The sequence below is a fragment of the Xenia sp. Carnegie-2017 genome, unplaced genomic scaffold, assembly GCF_021976095.1.
Source record: "Xenia sp. Carnegie-2017 unplaced genomic scaffold, XeniaSp_v1 HiC_scaffold_16, whole genome shotgun sequence".
Taxonomy (NCBI): Eukaryota; Metazoa; Cnidaria; class Anthozoa; order Malacalcyonacea; family Xeniidae; genus Xenia; species Xenia sp. Carnegie-2017.
Window position 1 is genome coordinate 7,804,728 of NW_025813469.1, and position 20,734 is coordinate 7,825,461.

The following is a 20,734-nucleotide window of genomic DNA, read 5'->3' on the forward strand; positions in this document are numbered from 1 at the left end:
ACTTTTTTGTTTTTCCTTTGATAAATTTTTCAAAAATTCGTGTGAATGTTTATTACAACAAAAAATAAAACATATGCAAAATAGAACAAGTCCCTGACTGCGAATTAAGCAAACTCTCTGATTCTTAGGGGGAGATAAAACTCTCATTCGGAGTTTCATCTCGGTATCTCTGACTAAACGTTCTCCATCAACTTGTATAGTTTGGCGTCTCATTCTTTCAGGCTTAAGACTTGCTCTTCTCTCAACTATGCTCAAATCTTGATTTCTTGTAACTCGTGTCAAATTGGGCATTATATTTAAATAATATATATATTTTTGTTATTGTTGTTTGTAATTGCGCAAATAGAGAGTTTTAGCTTAGCATTTACGGCAAACAGCAAATCTAAATTATACGTTTGCCATTGAGGTTTGTTTCTTTGAAAAAATCGAATTTAATACGAAGTTTTGCATTTCTATTTTACAATTTGCATTGTCACAAAAGTCAATTTGTTGTAATAGCTTGCGGTACTTTACTCTCTCTCAAGGGCAGATAAAATAAGCTGTCTCACAAGCAGATGAAATTCTCCTTTTCCTAAACGTCACAACATACAAACGACGTACAAAAACCATAGTTGTGTTTCCGTTGTCGTTTTGGTCGTCTTTGCAGGAATGAGAATCATAACACGTTTTCCGAAGTAGTAATCTATTTACTGTTTGATTCAGCAATTTTGCATTGATTTTTTTCATTTCGTGAGTTAATTTTTACACGTAGAAAACAAATATACACAGTTGCACGAAATTTTTTAAGTCAAAAGTTATTGCTTTTCGTGCAAAAATTTGCAAATGGAAAACCGAGCAAATGATTTGCAACTAATGTTAGAGAACATTCAAGGTTCCGTTTGCACAATTAGTTTTTCATTTGTTGCTGTTGCCTAATGTGAGCTGTTTTAAAAATTTATCACACGACCTTTTTATTAAATAGTCCAGATGAACGAAATACCGTCCATTTTCCTGCCCTTTTGATATAAATAACATAATTAATTTGATTTAAGTCTGGTTCTAAAATATTACCGAAAACCATTTACTAAATGAGCTTTATTATTTTGAGAGATGTTAATTGAGTTAAGCTGAGCTAAACTGAAGTCAAATGCGCAATAATAATTTACGTGAAAGTGCATCATATGGAGCTTTTGTGACCTATTCTTGTTCATTCATTTGTTTTAAATGTAAATAGAATCATATGGGATGCATAAATTATAAGCAAAACGCTAATGCCTTTTCCTCCAGTAACAATATACATGAAAAAATTTCTTAATTCTGATTGGTTAAGAGCATGGCAGTCTTTGAAAAACTCACTCGTGCATGTTTATGCCAAATTGCACTCGAAACCATGCTATTACATAAACAAATAGCAAATTATTTCATATTTAACCCAATATCAGTAGCCTGAGGCACAGTTACGTAAGGTTGATTATGTTGTCAACGCAGAGTCGTAGCTACCTTTGTAAAAGAATTTATTATTGTAGAGCACACGTACATGAATATCCTTCCCCTATAATGTTCTACATTGTTATACGCAACAGCGAAAGAAAATAATTGTACACTTTATTTAATTACAAAGCAAAACTTAATGCTATAACTATCAGATGTGTCTACTAAAATTCCTGCATATCTTAATGCAAGATAGTCTTTTAGACACGATGTAGATTATTACATGAGGTATATACAATACTAGAATTTCTCATGCGACTTTGTACCTAGAGCTGTGAGTAACGCCAGCCGTAGCATGGCCAGCCAAACGTTTAACTTCCGCAATGCAAATATTAGTCTGTACAAACGCTAGTGCTCACTGACTGTAAGATCAGTAGATTTCTAAAGGAATGAATGATGGTAATCTTTCAGAATTTTCATAGCGGAAGTAAATGTGCAAGCTGGCTACGATACCGAACGCCAATGCTAGCGTCTTGTTTTGAATTCAATTTAATGTGACGATTTAATACATTTTTTAGGTATACAAATGGAAAAGTGTCTTGAATACATACCATGGAGCAGTTTTAACTGGTTTGGAAGAATAATACTTATTGTCTTTGGTTTATTTGGCTTTATTGCTTCTGGTATTTCATTAAATTTATATGGTGATACTTCATTTGATTGTCATAATGAGATTATATCAAAGACGAAGGAAAGTTCTCTTTTAAAAAACATTGAATCTAAATGTTTCAGACAATACAAAGATGGTTTAACTTTTAAATATGTTGTTTTTCTCATGGTAGTTTTAAATTTTGCTATTGTCTTATTTTGGAGTATCGTCTATGGATATTATGTAAAGCGTCGAATTGAACATAATGATAATGACAGTCCAATAGAAAACAGTGACGAACAAAGTCAACCTCTACATGTGGAATATAACGAAGAAATTCATCAATCTGATAACGTTGCATTTAATTTTTCTTCATTTTACATTTACATCGCTCATTTGGTGGTTCGCTTCATCATGTTGTCTGTCTTTGTTGGATTACTTTTCTCTGCCAAGTTTCCCGTCGAATACACCTGTAAAAGACGTCCAACTATGAAAGAAATTTTCTTGTTAAATCACACCATTTCTACAATTGATTGTGAAAATCCCAACGGCGATAAAAGTGAAATCTTAATTAAAGCTATTTTATATGTCGACTTCATTGTAATAACACTAACAGTATTGGAGCTGTTTTATTTGACGTATAAGGCTTGGATTGATAATCATTTTAAAAAAGAGGATAAATTTTGTAGAGTTTACTTGAATTTTGTACTGCTTCAAAAACCTAAAAAATTTTTTGAAGAAAATAAGAGCAAAAGTGCAAAATGGTTGGAGGAAAATAAAAACGATCTTTATTCCAAAAGTGTGTTTCTAATGCACGACAACTTTGGTGATGAGATCAAAGAGTGGCGAAATTTTGATAATATTTATGTCAACGTCATACTACAAGCAGAGAGACAATTAAAGAATGCTTACCCAGAAACCTTTAATCGGCATGAAATCTTTCATTCTTACCTTGAAATGAGAAATGATGCAAAAACTAACAAGAGTAACTGAAATTTTCAAGCCAATCCTTGGTGAACAGAGCACGTCGTATCCAAGATCTATTTTAGTCATTGGAAGGCCGGGAATTGGTAAAACTATGCTGACTAAAAAACTTATATACGAATGGAAAAATAATCGAGATGAATTTTGGCAAGATAAACTTGTTATTTTAGTGAAATGTCGTGATCTTGAAACTTGTGACAATACTCTCAAAGAAATGTTATATCGGAGTGATGGATTAAAAGATGAACATTATTCTCAAGTTTACGAATTCATGATCACTTATCCAAAACAAACTGTCATTATAATCGACGGATTGGATGAATTATTTTTAAATTATTCAGAGTTCCATGAAACAAAGAGGCCTGTATTTAAACTAATAAAAAAGTTAGTTGAAGGTGAAACGCTGTCTGATGCCATTGTTCTTGTAACATCACGACCCACAGCTGAACATGCATATGGATGTTCAAAGTTTGACAGGACTGTGGAAATCTTGGGCTTTTTTGAAGATCAGATTAAAGAATACGTCGACAAGTTTTGTGGTAAAGACAAAAATACAGCCAAAAACATTTATGAGCACATTGATACTTCTCTTGAACTTAAAAGTTTGTGTTATATTCCTGTGAATAGTTACATTGTTTGTCTGACCCTAAAAGAATGCTTGACATGTAAGGCTGAAGATATCCCAAAGACCATCACTGAGTTATTTAACAGAGCAATCAAAGTCTTGCTGTGGAAGCATCATCCACTTTGCACATCAGGTAAAATATTAAGAGCAAATGATTATCTTATAATTCCTTTGCCACCCGAGCTTAAAAAAGATATTGACAAAATAAAAGATATTGCAGTTAGTGGAATTACCGAAGGAAATTTGATTTTTGAAAAAAGAAGTAATAGTGCTTTTCATGAAGTAGCAAATTGTGGTATATTTCACCGTATACCAGACGCAAAACGCTTACAGTACTGTTTCCTTCATTTGACTATTCAAGAGTTTCTGGCTGCGCAATGTGTTGTAGAGGATTGGGACAATATTCCACTGTTTTTGGATGAGAATAAACGTGACCCTAAATGGCATTTGGTGATACAGTTTGTTGCTGGTTTAGTTGGAGATATGAAGAGATCTGGCTTTATTAGAGATACTAAAACAGTAGAAGAGGTTGAACAACGGTAGGGTCTTTATTTTTGTTTCTGGTAAAGCTTAGGTTATTATCTTCGATGAGTTTCGTTTACTCAGTATTAAGTCCTGCTGGACAGGAACTGCGGGAACACTAACTTTGTCTACTACATAAGCACAGAGTTTTTGCTGGTTTGTTATAAGAAATCGCAGCAGTTTTATATAAAGCTTGCATATATTTATACAAGACATAACTTCATGCTCTTCTGCAAAGTGTTGCTTCAGTTTTGATAATGTCATTGAGTTGCATAAGCGTCTGTTTGTTTCAAAACAAAGTTTCTGCCTTTATTTATAAAATTTGCTCTTTGAATCTAACGCTGTTATAATTGACGCCGCAATCTAAAGAAAGTATAAGGGCTAAGGCCTTTTACTTAATTTATAGCGCGAGGAGCATTCGCGATACAAAGCTTAAAATTGTTTATTTAAATTGTTGAGCATTTTTATGAACACCATACTTTAAAATTCATAACGACAATAAAAATGGCAATAATATTAATACAAAACAGGGGACGTACAACTATATTTTGGAGACATATACATATGAAATTCGTTCTCAATGCATTTTTGCAAAGGAGTGATAACTTTTCTGAACACTACATACAGCATATTATCTTTTCATTCTCTAAACAAAGTTCAAGACAAACTAGGAAGAACTAAAATGAAAGCAAGAGTGCAAAGCTAGTTTATGATATTTGGCAGTTAATATAAAGAAGTTAGTTAATAGTTCTTACATTTGAACCAAATCATATAAGTGTGGAGTTTTGATTTTGTCTAAATGGGTCTGAAATGTTGCTAACGTATTTACAAAATACATTGTGAAAGCAATTTTTACAAAAGAAAACGAGATATTTTTTCATACTAGCTACATACAACAATTTATCACACCATCAACAGTAATCAACACTAGATGCACGAGAAGAACTAAAATGAAAACAAATTCTCAAAACTATTTTGCAATATGCTGTAGTTATTGCCATAATGTTAATTAAGAATTCTTGTCTGTTTGCTAAAGACTACCAAAGCTATATGTATATAAAAAATTGCCAAAAGAACTTTTAAAGTTTTTTTAAATTTGCGCGCGTAGCCAGATGGTTTGCAGTTTTGGTTTGCATTTTAATTTATATTTTGATTGGTAAATTTATTTGCAAAGCCAAAGATCACATACTTTAATAAATAAGAATATGATTTTAGGCCTTCCAAAATAACTGACGATCCCACAAAATCTCCAAATCACTTAATTTTTCCTAAAGTTATTGCACATATATGGTCTTTCAATTTTTCTGCTAAAAAAAGCTTTCTCTCCATTATGAGCGAAAATAGAATGTTAAGTGAGAGGTGTACAATCATATATTCATATTTTTTTGACTGATTTGTTTTGTTAGCGACTATAATTTAAAAAAATCAGCAGGGCACAGCTGAATATATGAATATTCCCCACCACCACCCACACTTAATATTCTAGTTTTGCCCTTGCTTTCCATGGCTCAGCTTCAAGAACATCAATGATTACTCAGTGTGAAAATCTAAATATTTGAAAGAGAGCATAGAATAGAGAAAACATAAAAGGGCAACTTGCGTTGGTAACCTTTGACATAAGCTTGTCGCGCAGTTTGCTTTGCGCTTAACGGGAATTTAACGGCCACCATTACATTGTAGATGAGAAAAAATGTGATAAAAATGCATAATAAACTTTTCTCGTCATCAAAAAATGAGCAGAAAAGGCCTTTTGGACCAGCTAAGTGCCCTGTGTTTATTAAACTTCCATGGATGGGTAAGGCTTCTGATGATAGTGAAAGGGAAACTAAGAATATTACGAAGAATTTGTTTTTTTGCGAGCAATATTATCTTTATACTTCGAAAAGAACTAATCTTTCACCCACCCCAAAAGAGTCTCTACCGGCACAACTTTTAAGCAATGTAATTTTTGAATATAAATGTGAGTGTGATGCTCGCTATGTAGATTGAACATCTCAAAGGTTGGGTGAAAGGATCAAACAACATGTAGCAACTTTAATAAGAAATGGAACTGTCTTCTCAAGACAACAACCAAAACGTGATTGTAAGAAAAGTAATTTAGTTTCATGTGACTCCACGATAGGTAAACATCTCTTGAGTAACTCCCATTGTGCTGATTCTTATTCAGACAACAATTTTAGAATCATTAAAAAATGCCGTTTATTCTTATAGTTACGCGAACTATATAGGGTAACATTCACGAACTATATAGGGTACTACATTCTTATTGGGTTAATACTCTTTACTTAAAACAGTTCTTTTAAGAACTATCAACTTATTATATTACTTTTACCATTCACTATGGTATTTGCTATTTTTAAAACTATTTTTAAAACAGTTCAAATTTATAATGTGTATATATCATGCAGTCTATTAAGGTCTATTACGCTATTATTGATTATCAATCATAAACAAACATCATGAATGATTATTTAACTGCTTGGTTATAATTACTTTACATAGTAAGTTTAGCAGTACCATGTTGCACTATATAATATTGCAGCGTTCTTACAAGTAAGTTTCTCCGTCATTTTCGTAATTGTACCTTTATAACTACACCTCAAACAATTCGATAATTATAATTTAGAATGGACGAAAACGCAAGAGATTCTATTTCTTACTTTTATACATACAACCTTATTTACAAATCAATGAGCTACATTGGAGCAGCTCATTTTTACCAATAAAAAGCCTTGGCCAAGCAATAAAAAGCCTTTGCCAAGCATTTAAAATTCATCCATAAATTTTTCACCCTCTTGAAAAATTCACATTTTGTACAGCAGCATTCATGTCAATATATGAATTTGTAAAAGATTTCCATAAATTCCATCTGATTGTAGTTTAGTTTCTATCATGCTTTAGAAAATTACTATGAAACGATCAAACATTCAATTCAGACAGTGACAGTGACATTCAATTCAGACAGCTTGACTATGCTAGTTCAGTTGGCTATCAGTCGAAATCGGTTAAACCAATCACAGTAAGACAAAAATTTAAACGAACCAATTGCACGATAGCAACTGGACTCCCTTATTGGTCCGGCCACCTCGCTTATCGGTCGAGATTATTCCAGATCGTGCACTGATCGGGCTATTGACCAATGGAATGGCTTAATTATGCATTCTTGAACTCCGTTATTGGCCGAACCAGTCGAGCCACCCCACTTATCAGTCAGCCAGTTACTATAATACTAGATATGTTTTTATCTACTGATCTGTTCACTAAGGTGGTATTTGTATAAGTTTTCATACATAAAACAGAAGTTTGACGATGAAATCCAAACGATTACAGAACGAAAATTTAATGATTAAAAAAAAATTGTAATCATTAAATTTGATAAGTAATTTTTCAACTGTAAACATATGTCGCGTGACTGATTTGATATACCTAAATCCGCCCTGTTTTTTGATCTCTTACCTCTGGCCATCCTAGTCTGACAAACGTTTTTAGCTTCTCCAAATCATTATCTGATACTCTAGCTTGTTTAATCATTGTCAATGATTCTTCAGAGATTGCAAGGTTATTAACCATATCATTAGACTCTATATCTTCTTTGATACTGTTTCCAATTGACAACATTTCGTGATCAAAACTCTGAATCTTACGATCTCCTCTACATATGCACGACTTAAGTATCAGCTAAATACATCTGTGATCCCTTCATGTACGTAGCTTCTACTTGATACTTCTGCAATCTAAGTATCATTCGTTTTAATCTCTTTCATGCATTTAGAAGATTCTTCATAATAATCTCAATTGGCTTTGATCAGTTTCAACCTTTAATCGTTCCCATAGATATACTGTTCAAACTTTTCTGTTCCAAATACAATCGCCAAAATTTCATTCTAAATCTGAGCGTACTGTTGCTCAGTTGGGCTTAATGACCTCGATGCATCTGCGATAGGTTGCCCAGCTTGCATTAGACAAGCTCCCAAAACCTTCTCAGAGGCATCACCCTGCAAGTCAAGATCGTGATCAGGATCAAAGTACTTCAAAATTGGAGTTGTTAAAAAAATTTTCTGGGTAACAATGAAAGAATTCCTATCAACGTCTTTTCTCCTGTGAATTTTGTTCTGCTCTTTAAGAAGCTCTCTTAAAAATGATGTGACTGAAGATAAGTTAGGTGCGAACCTTTGAAGATGGTTGATCATACCTAGGTGGAGTCGTACCTATCAGTTGGCATAGGCATCTTCTGGATTGCTTCAAGCTTTTCAGACTCGTGACTGAGTCCTTCCATCTGAGGTAATAAAAAGACATATACAACTTACTCGATGAAACAAAAACTTCTTTGCGTTTAGCTTTATTCCAGGACTTCTTCATCTTTCCAATAGACTAACTAGCTTATTATCATGATCGTCCAGTGTTTGCTCATGGGATTCGCCTACGCCACAAACCAGTATATCGTCACAAATAGCTCTAATTCCTTCCAATCCTTCCAGGGCTTTGTTCATATAGCGTTGGAATTCTTTGGGAGCCGGAGAAATGCCAATTGTCAGTCGTTTCACTCTGTAAGGGCTCCATGGTGTTGCAAATGTGCTTAGATAGGTAATTTCATTATCCAATTGTATGTGCCAAAACCCATTCTTTGCATCCAATACCTTAATTAGACTTTGCTAAGTTAGGTTGAAGATCCCCTGGATGACAATAGTGATTACGTTTCAATGCTTTACTTAATGGCTTTGGGTCATTGCATCAACGAATACTGCCATATTTCTTTTGCACAGCTACCATACATGAAATCCAGTGTGTCGGGACCTCTACTCTTGCCACAACGTCTAATTTAATTAACCTATCTAGTTCATCTTTAATTGATTGTTTAAGAGCAATTGGTATTTTTTGAACTAGCATTTTAATAAATAAAGCTTCTTTATCAGTTTGAAGTTGTAACTTCTTTTTAAATCGGCTCCACTGAATACAACTTTACATGTACGGATGAGCTCAGATTGTGCGCCAATTTCTTTTTTTAAGGAAACTATCTTAAGAATTCGTTGGATTTTTGAACAGAATTTTGTTTATCTGCTCCATTATCGCTTCTCAATTTTCGAGGTAATCCTGATTCTGCTACGTGCTCTTGAAATTTTTCGAATGCTTGTGCTTTCTTGCTCATGAATTTAACGAATGCATAATTCGAGTATTCGTCCACAAAGGTAATTGTATATCTGCATCCACTGAGGCTAGGCACTTCAAATGGACCAAGAATATCTGTGTATACCAGTTCGCGTGGTTTCTGGGACTTATTTTGAGCTTCTTTAGGTACAGGTTTGCATGATTGCTTTCCAAGTGCGATTGTTTCACAAACTTCCTTTAATTTGTCTTCGCAGTTAACAGTGCGCTTGACATCATCTTTGTTCAAATGTCTGAGGCGTTGATGCCACAGTTGAAAATCTCCTTTGATTTCTCTTTTATTCTGGTTGCTTGTAATGGAATTACAGGAACTGGAGCTTTGGAATATGATCTCCAGATAAAATAAACCTGCATCTTTGCTTAGGGCGATTTCTGGACCATGATTTTACATCAACTTTGCTTCACTCTCTTTGAATACGAGCTTATGTTCAAATTTGAAAGCTCGGTTGACAGAGAGTAGATTTACTTCATAATTTGGCACATAAAGGACATTTCGCAGTACCATCTCTATTTCTTCTCCATCTTTCAATAGAAGCTTTACTGGTACGTCACCAATACCTTCGATAGGTATAAATTTTCCCTTTGGATTCTTAACATTTTTAGTATTGCATGGTTTTAAGTTGTCGAATAGTTCCTTCTTAGAAATGATGTGATCTGTGCAACCGGTATCAATGATGATATAATTCAATCTTCTACTGTCATTATTTATTCCAGTGCGACTGTTCATACATTGAGAGTATGATGAGAATGAATTTGGTCCTCTTGTCGAAGGTTCTTCGGTTTTACTCTGGCTCCTACATGCTCTTGATAGATTTCCCTTTTTCTTGCACTTTGAACAGAAAGCTGAACTTCTTTTACTACATTGCTTGGCAAAACGACCAGGGAGTCCACAAACATAACAAGTTCCTTTTTGCTTGATTGTTGCTTTGTTTTTGCCTGATGCTTTTCCAGTTTATTAATAGACTAACCATAAATACGGTCCTGTACTATTTCTGTTTCTTGGCTAGTACTGGGCTATAACCAGGGGCGGATCTAGAGTATGTCTAATCGGTCGCGCGACTGATGATTGAAATTCAAAAATTAGCTATTCATATTAATTAAAAAATCATTAATTATTCTTACTTTATTATCGCATTTACTTCGTGATAAAAATCCAGCTTTATTCATTATTGAAAACTGATGACTAATCCAATGAATATCTCGTTGGTAACCAGATCAGTTGAATTTTAATTGACCTGGAATAACCGACTGATAAGCGGGGTGGCTTGACTGGTTCGACTGATAAAAGAGTCTATGAACGCAAAAAACGCTTATTTCATTGGTCAATAGCCAGATCAGTGGACGATCTGGAATAATCTCGACGAATAAGCGGGGTGGCCGGACCTATAAGGGAGTCCACTTGCTATCGTGTAATTGGTTCGTTTGAATTTTTGTCTTACTGTGATTGGTCTGACCGATTTCGGCTGATAGCCAACTGAACTAACATAGTCAAGCTCACTGTCTGAATTGAATGTTTGATCGTTTCATAGTAATTTTCTAAAAATGATAGAAACTAAACAACAATCAGATAGAATTTATGGAAATCTTTTACAAATTCATATATTGACATGAATCCTGCTTTCCAAACTGGGAATTTTTTCAAGAGAGCGAAAAATTTATGGATGAATTGTAAATCTTGGCAAAGACGATCTCGCGAGCGACATTTCAGTCATTGATGTTCAAAAGCAAGCCATCATTGTTTAGAGTTTTATCAGCAGAAATTCACATCCAAAATCGTAAGTAAAGGACAAGTGAAGTGTATGCATGAATGTAATATATCAAAGTCAATTTATGCGAGTATGTGATGCAATTTATGTCAATATGGCGTATGGTAAGCAGATTGATGCTTCTATAATTGTTGTTGCCGAAGGACTTTTCGTTATGATTTCTTTAGTGCTTGGGGAATCGTGGCTGTTGTATGGCAGCGAAATCCTACATTCCTGCAAATATATTTCAATGGACAAAAAATCTGTAGCCATAAGGCGCCATACTATTATTTACTTTATCATAAACAAATGTTTAGGGCTTTTCAGTTTATGATCATTGATCATTCAATCATTGGACAGTTATACTACATATTGTTTAAGATTTGAGAAAACTAACATTGATTACATGAGAAGCTGTTTACTATAACCTGTGATTTTGAGTCTTCTGATCCATGAAGCTTTTTATTTGACAATTTGACTGGAATGGTATTAAACCTGAGTATTTCACATACATGAAATGTTGTCCCATGTCACATATTGTCTCCCTTTTCTAACTGAACACCTCATGTAGAGGTGTAAAGGTGTGTTAATCTACGGCTCATAACAGATTGTTTGCCATAAATTCCAAAGGGCTATTGAGAAATGAAAAGCATTTTCTATAAAGTAAAAATGTCTTCCTATGTATGCAGATAAAGCTTGAAATTTGGCAAAACAGCAAAGTAATTTTCATGATCACTAGGTAATTTTTCTGATGATCATTATAATTTCTAAACTAAGTTATTTCAGATTTACATTTAAACGAGCTTTGATCATATGAAAAGATATTTATCATAACCAGTAAGCATGACACATGAACCAATTTTAACATTCATGTAATTATATAATTAAAGACATGTTGGTTACATTCTGTTTGTATTTGCAAATACAATGCTACTAGTGATTGCTATATAGCACACCTTGCATATACTTATGGAAGATAATAGTCGAGTGAAATGCCTAATAAACATTTATGGCATTAAGCTGTCCTTAACAGCAAATTTCCACTCTGATAATTTTTGCTTAGTCTTTGGCAGAAAAAATTTTGAGTTTTTCTCAAAAGTGAATTTGCTGGCACTGATGTGGAGATGGGTAAAGGGTTACAATAAACTTGCATGGTTTGAAGTCTGAGCTTTTCTATATTTATGAACTGTCACTTGTAGTACCAAATTTCTAACTTAACTTATTACATAGAGGTTTGAATGGGGTCTCTATGGGGTCTATGCCTGACAACTTGGTAGAAATTTTAAAGACTATATCTGTTTTGAATAGAATTATTGTAAAATAAATTTTACGTTCCTAGACATGCTAATGAGCCATATATTTGGCATGATAATGAGCCTAAATATTTGGCAAAACATTCAAGTATTGTTCACTTCATTTTTTTGAAAAAACGTAAGCAAAATGTGTTGTTTTACGCAAAAACGATGCCCACAAAATACATCTTGTATTGCTCTAAAACGCTGAAAATGGCATTTTAGAGGTTCTGAAATTCAAAATTTCTCAGGGGAGAATGCCTCAGACCCCCCCCGGTGCGGAGTACCTCCGACGTTTTATGACTGACGTTTGAAAAATCCTAGATCCGCCCCTGGCCATAACCTGTTACATTATGAACTTTATTCTAAGGTTAATATTGATTTCACAATAATCCTTTCTACTAAGAACAACTAAATATATATATACAGGATGTATGTAAAATCGTTCGGTTGTCACGTGTCCACTGATCTGTATCTAATTAACTGAGTTAACATTAACTTTAACAAATGAAATACTTTATGTTATATTGTATCATGTTAACAACCACTTCTTCAAACATGTAACGTCATTTTTTACTATACAGAATACAGAACAGATCACTCAAAGTTGAATCAATATTATTGCGTGTCTTTAGCTTTTTGTCAGCCTGTATTTATAAAGGACAATCGGAAAAAGCGCTAGCTTTACAATAATGCAAATTATGAATGATAATCCTTACAGTTTTCCAAAAACTTTAAACGCGTTAACACCTTTATTCTCTGGATCCAGTTGATAAAAAATGAAAGGTTTTGCACAAATTAATGAAATTGAGAAGCAAATAGATAAATAACTGGATTCTATATTTAACATATCTTGCCTTGTTCATATGAGATTTTATTTATAAACTATACCCCATTCAATTTCTTTAAGTAGCTTGCTTGACCCTTTATCTACCGTTGCATTCTCATTGCCCAGTGTGTGATTTATTGCTATATATACATATACAAACATATCATCCTGTATGCACTAATTCCAAATTTCATGAAATATTGTGAATGTCTGACTTCAGCATTATATCTTTTTTAATACACACACTCACATTTTCTTGGCAATCCTAATTTAAGTCCTCTAAGCGCAAAAAAGACAGTCAGCATTTTTAACTAATTCATATAGAGAGTAGATTATAGAACAGTCCAATAACACCCCTCTGCCGCCTATTTTTGATCACCAATAATTGCAACATCCTTGAGTGTATGCATCTGTCAATAAAGTATTGTATTGTTTCGTGAGGAGAGTGAGTTTAATGACGTAACATAACCACGGAGGGCTTTCTGTCAATCAGCCATTGGTCCCCCCTAGTATTTCCACTTGAAAATAGGTTGAATAAAATGTACGAACTAATTTAATATTTTTTCTACTTCTTGAATTCACATAAAACAATTTCACGTAAATTTACGGTATGCTTTTTATTAGAAGATCAGATTGTTGCTAAATATATCTTTTTGTTACATCATCAAAATTTAAATGAGTGGTAGACTGTGTATTTGCAGAAAATCTCATATACTTATGCTAGAATAGATACTTTAGCATCCACAGCACTTTCTTAACCGAGGAAACGCAGAAAATCAAAAAAAAGGGAGAGAAGCAGAGACTGCGTTTTAAATAGCTTGCGAGAGCATGAATGAGATTTCAAAAAGCAAGTAACATTTCACGGATCCTTTATATCATATATGAAAATTTTATAAAATTGAATGTAACTTTAATCAAATGGAAAGATACATAAAATACGTTACATTTTTTGTGCACGAATATACCCCAAGTGCATGCTATTTTGTTGAAAATACGCCTGTAAAGACTCCTCAACAAAAATGTTCATATTTCAACAGCAAGATACTAAAATTGCTAAGATGTAGTATAATAGTATTGCTATTTATTTCTCATATATGTTTTTATTTATTAACTTTATTTATATAATAATACTGGTTTGGGTTGTTCAAGCCACCCGGTCACTTGACACTCGGACACTCCCCTGTTACGCCACTGTCCGCTTGAATAAACCAGTCAGCAAACATGATCAAACATTGCAATTTCTCACATGCTATTTTCCAAATTCATACTTCTAAAAATAATTTTATTACTTTAATACTTTGAATGTGAGCCTGTAAATCTTCTCATAACAAGAACTCCGTTAAGCGGGTATTTTAGGAAAACATAAGGAACAACATTCCTTATTTAAATTTGGGTTGACAAGCTCAAGATAGCGAGTCAACAACTCAATATACATATCGCCAAGTGGTGTTAAGGCACTGTTGATATAGGTCTCTAACTTTCAAAGTCTTTGTTTAGCTTTGCAGTATCTCAAATCGAATCCTCAGATTGCAATCTGACAATGTCATCAACGCAATGTTTGATTAAGTAATTGCAACTCCAACTTTGACAAGTTCCATCTGAAAACTCCCATTTTTTGGGATACAAGCAGCAAATCAGATGATTCAGTGATTACCAAATTTCAGGGATTTATACTTTGGCGCAGCGAGCTTTTCTTTGGGTCGATCGTTTGTATTAATATGGTTTCTTCCAATTTGAACGATTATCATTGGTTGAAAATGTCTACCAGTTTCTGGCTTACATCATAGTTTGTTTGGTTTTTTTCACCATTACATTACCATTTGCATTCGATTGGTAAGCGTTCTAAATTTTTTGCGTTTGTTCGCGTTTCAAACGTTACGTTTGCCAGGCAAAACACCGCTTTTAAAGTAGAAATGCAACGTTTGTTCAGGAATGTTTAAATTTGAGGAACAATTTGTACAGGTTTTCGTCATGTCATTGACATTTATACATTGATAAAATGCTGTAGCAACTGAAAATTACATTCGTATATCTTAGGCCATTTGCAAAGTTTGATACTTGACCATTTAACATATGAAAGAGCTGTTACAATTTTAGAAATCCCCGATTTCCAAAAATGTAACGTTTACCAGTTGAAACCGGACGTTCTATTTGAAAAACATGACGTTTGAAATGTGAACAAACGACAAAATTTGAGACAATTACCAGTTGGCAATATGCAAATGGTAATATTGACCAATTTTGCAAAGTCAATCATCCTTGGTGACTGAGATGTTTGAATAGGAATTTGGCGCGTCGCCATTATTTTTGAACTCCGTTGACATTTCTAAATTAAAGGTTCCTTTTTTGCTTCATAAAGGGTATTTCATACTTTTAGACTGTTATTATACAAGGTTTTACTGTTTCTGTTTTCTCTTGGGCATCTTGAGAGACGTGTAAGGGACAAACTTATTTTGTTTTCTATCGTTTTTGCAATCATGGTTTTCTAGGAAGTGTTTTTTTTTGTTATCAACTTTGCTATTTTCAACTTGACTTCCATCAATGTCAACTAATGACTATTTTTCTTCCTCTGCTTTTACAAGTTCCTTTTCAATTGATTTTCCTCTTGATCCATTACGGTTAATGTTACTTGAGTTCTATGGTTTGTTTTTAAAAACTGACCGTGCATCAGTTCTTGCAGAATTGATCTTAAGGAACGAGCACTTCTTCATATAGCTAATGTAACATAACTCCGTATTGGCCGGACCAAGATGCAACAAAACTAATTTTTTCAGCATTATTCCTAGCAAAATTAATCAAGAAAAAGGGGCTAAATTTCGTTGATTATTCCTCATTATGTTTACAATAAACATGGATTAAAATACAATCATAACGCGTAAGAACAAAAAAGTGCAATTGATAATTCGGTGTTTTTTAATTTATTTACTGTCGGACAGTTCGAAGTCTTGCTATCGTGTTAACAAAACACATTTTCAAAGCGATTTTTACGAAAAAAACGAAGATATTTTTTCATACTACATAAAACAATTCGTCACATTGTCATGGAAACAACAATCAACACCAACTGAGGAAAACCAAACATATGCTACAACTATTGTCAAAATTTTAATTACGGATTCTCGTCTGTTAACCATAGAGTACCCAAGTTAGACATATATAAACAGGTCACCATGGAACACTATCTAATTACAATTGCTAGGAAATTAACTATAAATATAATAAGAGAGCGTTATAGCTATAATGGTAAATTTTAACATTTAAGTCAAGATTAGTTTCATTGAAGCAAGGAGCTTCTTATATTTAAGGAGAAAAATTCGAGTAATTGGTGTCGATGAGTTTAAACAAAGAGACTGATAATTTAATTTTAACATAACAGGCACGTATAATATGTTCCATGTTTAACAAATTTGTTTTCTGAAACTTTGCTGGCTACTTTAATCCTTAGTTTGATTACCAAAGGATTCTTGCTAGACGGACCCAGAATAGTTCTGGGTCAAACATACAAATGCTATACGTCATCATTGTAGGACAGTTTTAAACGCTGAATTTTACAAAAGAAAATTGAGAATTTTATCTATCATTTCTATTGACTTTAATGCATTCAACAGATGTAACGTGAGTCGACATTTAAAATGGGTCTTGAATTATTGCACTAGCCAATCAAATTTCTGTCATGAAACATTACATATACCCTTACAAATAAGTTATGTATTTTGATTTTGTAGGTTTAAAAACTGGATTTCAAATTTATTTTATAAAGACGGGAATAAATTCCTTGGTTTTCTTGGAGTAAAGTGCTTATACGAGTTGCAGGACAAAGATGTCATGAGATCAGCTGGCACAGAGTTAAAGGATTTTTCACAAAAATTGAAAATTGACGACTTTATTTTTACGCCTAATGATTCAAACGCATTGTTCGCATTTCTTTCTGAAAGCGAATACATGGCAAATCTTTTTTTTCGCCGATGCACGTTTCTTGATAATCATAGCTGTCTTCCAATGAAAAACTATTTGTTAAATGAGAGAGCGGAAATTTTGATTAATTTAGAGTTTATTTATTGCATCTTTGGCAATCTTTTTTGTAAGCATCTTAGCGAAGCTTTAAAGAGTAAGAATTGTAAACTAACTAAGTTGAAATTTGTTGCTAGCTTTATAGGTGTTCAAGGTGCTAAATATCTTAGTGAAGCTTTAAAGAGTGAGAGTTGTAAACTTACTAAATTGTATATTAGCGGTACCATTATAGGTGATGAAGGTGCTAAATATCTTAGTGAAGCATTGAAAAGTAAGAATTGTAAACTTACTAAGTTGGTAATGTTTCGTAACAATATAGGTCATGAAGGTGCTAAATATCTTAGTGAAGCATTGAAAAGCGAGAATTGTGAACTTACTAAATTGTATCTTGATTATAACAAAATAGGTAATGAAGGTGCTAAATATCTTAGTGAAGCTTTGAAAAGTGAAAATTGTAAGCTTACTGAATTGAGTATCGATAGTAACAGTATAGGAGTTCAAGGTGCTATATATCTTAGTGAAGCATCGAAAAGTGAGAATTGTAAGCTAACTGAATTGAATAATTATAGTAACTGTATAGGTTTTCAAGGTGCTAAATATTTTAGTAACAAATTATAAAGTGAGAATTTATATTCAAAGAAGTGATTTTTAGTGTTAGTTATATTTCCTACAAGTGATTTTTCTCTTTGCATGATACATGATAAAAATAGTAAAAATTTTATTGGACTTTAAAAAATTCGAATTTTACAAAATTCTATAAAATATATCAATGATAACAATTTATTGGTGTTGAAAAGGCTAAATATCTTTGTACAAAGCCATTAAAACTGAGAATTGCAATGAACTGATTTGAATATCGGTTGTTGAGTTAGAATTTGGGTATTGAACACTAAGCAAATAATTCTCCGAGAGGTAAGACCTGATTCTTACATGTGGCAAATAATCGGCGAGCTTTTGTCTGTTTATGACTTGAATGACTTGAATAAAACGTTTTGTGCATTTACAGTTGTGTATTGCCGTACCTGGTTTATAAAAATTAACCTTGATTATGTATTACTGCGTTAATTGTAAACATACGAAAATGTAATTTTATTTCTAAAGTTTGTAGCAATAAACGATGTTTATTAAAACGTTTTCTACAGTTTGAATACCAAGATAATTAAAAACAAATATTTTTTTTCAAAACTAATTTTTTATAAATTATTATTTACCATTTCAATATGCTTAATATTTTTATTGTTTGGGTAATTTTTCTCTCGCGTTAACGAAAATTTTGCACACAGTTTGTTTTCTTATAAAGTTCACTTGGACACACGGTACATATTTTATTCTATTTTATTTCCTACTGGCTTAATTCTTCTTTCTATAAGTATATAAAATGTCTAAAAATATTAGTTTTTAACATTGGGCTATATTATTTTTATTATTTGTAGCACATCCTAATAAAAATCAAGAAATGTTTTCTTTCTCTTTAAACGTATATTTAACGAAAATATGAAAATGTTAATAATTTTTAAAGAGTCCTATTAAATCATGTTTTATTTTATTTACATATGAAAAAATAATCCCATAATGTCATGCATCACTTTGATGGTATCTTTTGTTTAAAATTTAAATGTAATGGTTAAGAGATATGAGAAAAAGAATTTTCCATTTCTTACATATATTTATCAAATATGTAAAGAATTTTTTGAAATAGTCTTCTGAAAAATATATTTGCGATGTGTAATAAATAGTAATTTCCATTTAAAGTAAATGGTTTGAACCCGGGAGTATCGTTACATGTTTGTAAAATGTTTTCTTGTTCACTTTGAGAGGTTTGATAGAACTCGGTGGAGTATGTGCCTAATAGTTCTTTTTACTCTTTCTTTACACTTGAAAAACACTGTATTATGAATAGAAAATCAAAATACTTTATATACCTATGTAGACAATGTATGCATTGTTAATGACATATTTGCTCCTTAAAATCGAAATAAAACAATATTTTGGCAACAAGCGTTTGAGTAAACACTGAAAAACTAACTCCTGAGAAAAATAAGGATTATTGTAAACATAAACATTTAAATAAGTATAACGAAATAGCCTGTAGGCAAGCAAGCCACTTGTATGTAACTTCCTGCTTGAAAGTTTGTAATTTAAACGTTTATATGTTTTATCGTACTCACAGAGATATTAATATTAAGAAGCCAGTAGAGCAATTAACACACGGCATTGAAGAAGTGAATCGAGATGGAAGAGTTGTGCATGAAGATGAAGAAATAGTTGACACTCAGAATGGAGATGAAAGGAATAAGATGAAACGTGCAAACGCTCTCATCTACAGACGCTAAAGGAAAAGAACTTTCTCACTCAAACATCACTTGATAGTGTGGTTCAAGGTACGTACAACTGGCATTGTTAAAAGAACCCTAAGAGCGTTGAGAAAGGAAGTGGCAAAGACACTGGCAAAAGATGGCATAGAACTAACGAAAATCAAAGGATTAAGTGACTTATTTGACCAAGATCACCCTTTATTAAAACCCTTTCTCCAATATGGAAACAAAGCATCAACAAACAGTATTTTAGAAAGAAATTTTTTCCTTAGTGGTAAGAATAATGGTTAAAACTTAAAGTGCATATCTCACAATTTTTTTTCGAATTTTCTGATTGAGGTAAAAAAATCATTGTAAAAGTTTTTTACAATTTTCTAATTGATGGCTTCGTTTATGAGATAAATGCGTTTCTTTTCTGAAAATGTGCAATAATGGAGAAAAATTGCTGCGCGTTCAATTTGCTGATGAGAGCCTGAATCGAGAAGTATGTGACGTAACATAAGGACAGGAAGTTTTGTGAAGTGCGATTTTTGCTATAATTTCTACTTTATCTACTACGGCTCTGCATGAAAATGCCTGATATATGTGCAGTTTTCGGCTGTTCAAACCGAGAAAATTCTGCGGAAGGAATTTACTTCACCGTATACCATTTTACGGTGATGAGCGTCCTGAATCGAAGGGAAGACGTAAAATCTGAGTGAATTTTGTTGCAAGAAAACGCGCTCAATGGACACCGACTAAGTATTCGGCTGTTTGTTTTACTTATGATGGTGATGGCAAAGTAATTTGGGCAAAGTTCAAATATTTCCTGAGTCACATAGTAGACAAGCACACCAATTTGGATAATCCACTGTTTTTAAGTTGTTTTCATGGCTCTGATAATAAACCAAGGGAATATTTATTGGAATGTTTGTGAAGGCATTATTTAAAGATAACTTCCCTAACAGTTTATCATCATTCTTTGTTGTAATGTTTAAGGTTCAGTTGCTCACGATAAGCTTAGTGCTAAATTGTTACACCCACAGCTGATGAAATCAATTCACCAGGCTTCACCAGTTGCTTAAACAAGTTGTTTAGAAGGATTCCATTTTCTCCTGAATCATTTTGCTCAAAAAATTATTCATTGTTCTTATGTTAGAATGTATTGCAGGTGGGCGAAAATTTCCTATATGACAATGTTAGTTGTTTT

At 32.9% G+C, this 20,734-nt stretch overlaps 1 protein-coding gene across 1 annotated transcript; it reads left to right on the forward strand.

The window, feature by feature from the left end:
• The first annotated feature begins 1,994 nt into the window (after positions 1 to 1,994).
• On the forward strand, positions 1,995 to 19,563 carry LOC124435958 (NACHT, LRR and PYD domains-containing protein 12-like). The gene is made up of 4 exons (XM_046985891.1): positions 1,995 to 4,207; positions 16,945 to 17,471; positions 17,550 to 17,762; positions 19,403 to 19,563. Exons 1-4 carry the CDS (start codon positions 3,024 to 3,026, stop codon positions 19,561 to 19,563), a joined length of 2,085 nt encoding a protein of 694 aa, XP_046841847.1. The 5' UTR covers positions 1,995 to 3,023.
• The last annotated feature ends 1,171 nt before the right edge of the window (positions 19,564 to 20,734 follow it).

Excerpts from the sequence above, each read along its gene's own strand:
- LOC124435958 (XM_046985891.1), top strand. The coding sequence starts at position 3,024 with ATGATGCAAAAACTAACAAGAGTAACTGAAATTTTCAAGCCAATCCTT. Across the intron at positions 4,208-16,944 it reads GTAGAAGAGGTTGAACAACG|GTTTAAAAACTGGATTTCAA; the intron begins GTAGGGTCTTTA and ends TTGATTTTGTAG. Across the intron at positions 17,472-17,549 it reads TACCATTATAGGTGATGAAG|GTCATGAAGGTGCTAAATAT; the intron begins GTGCTAAATATC and ends GTAACAATATAG.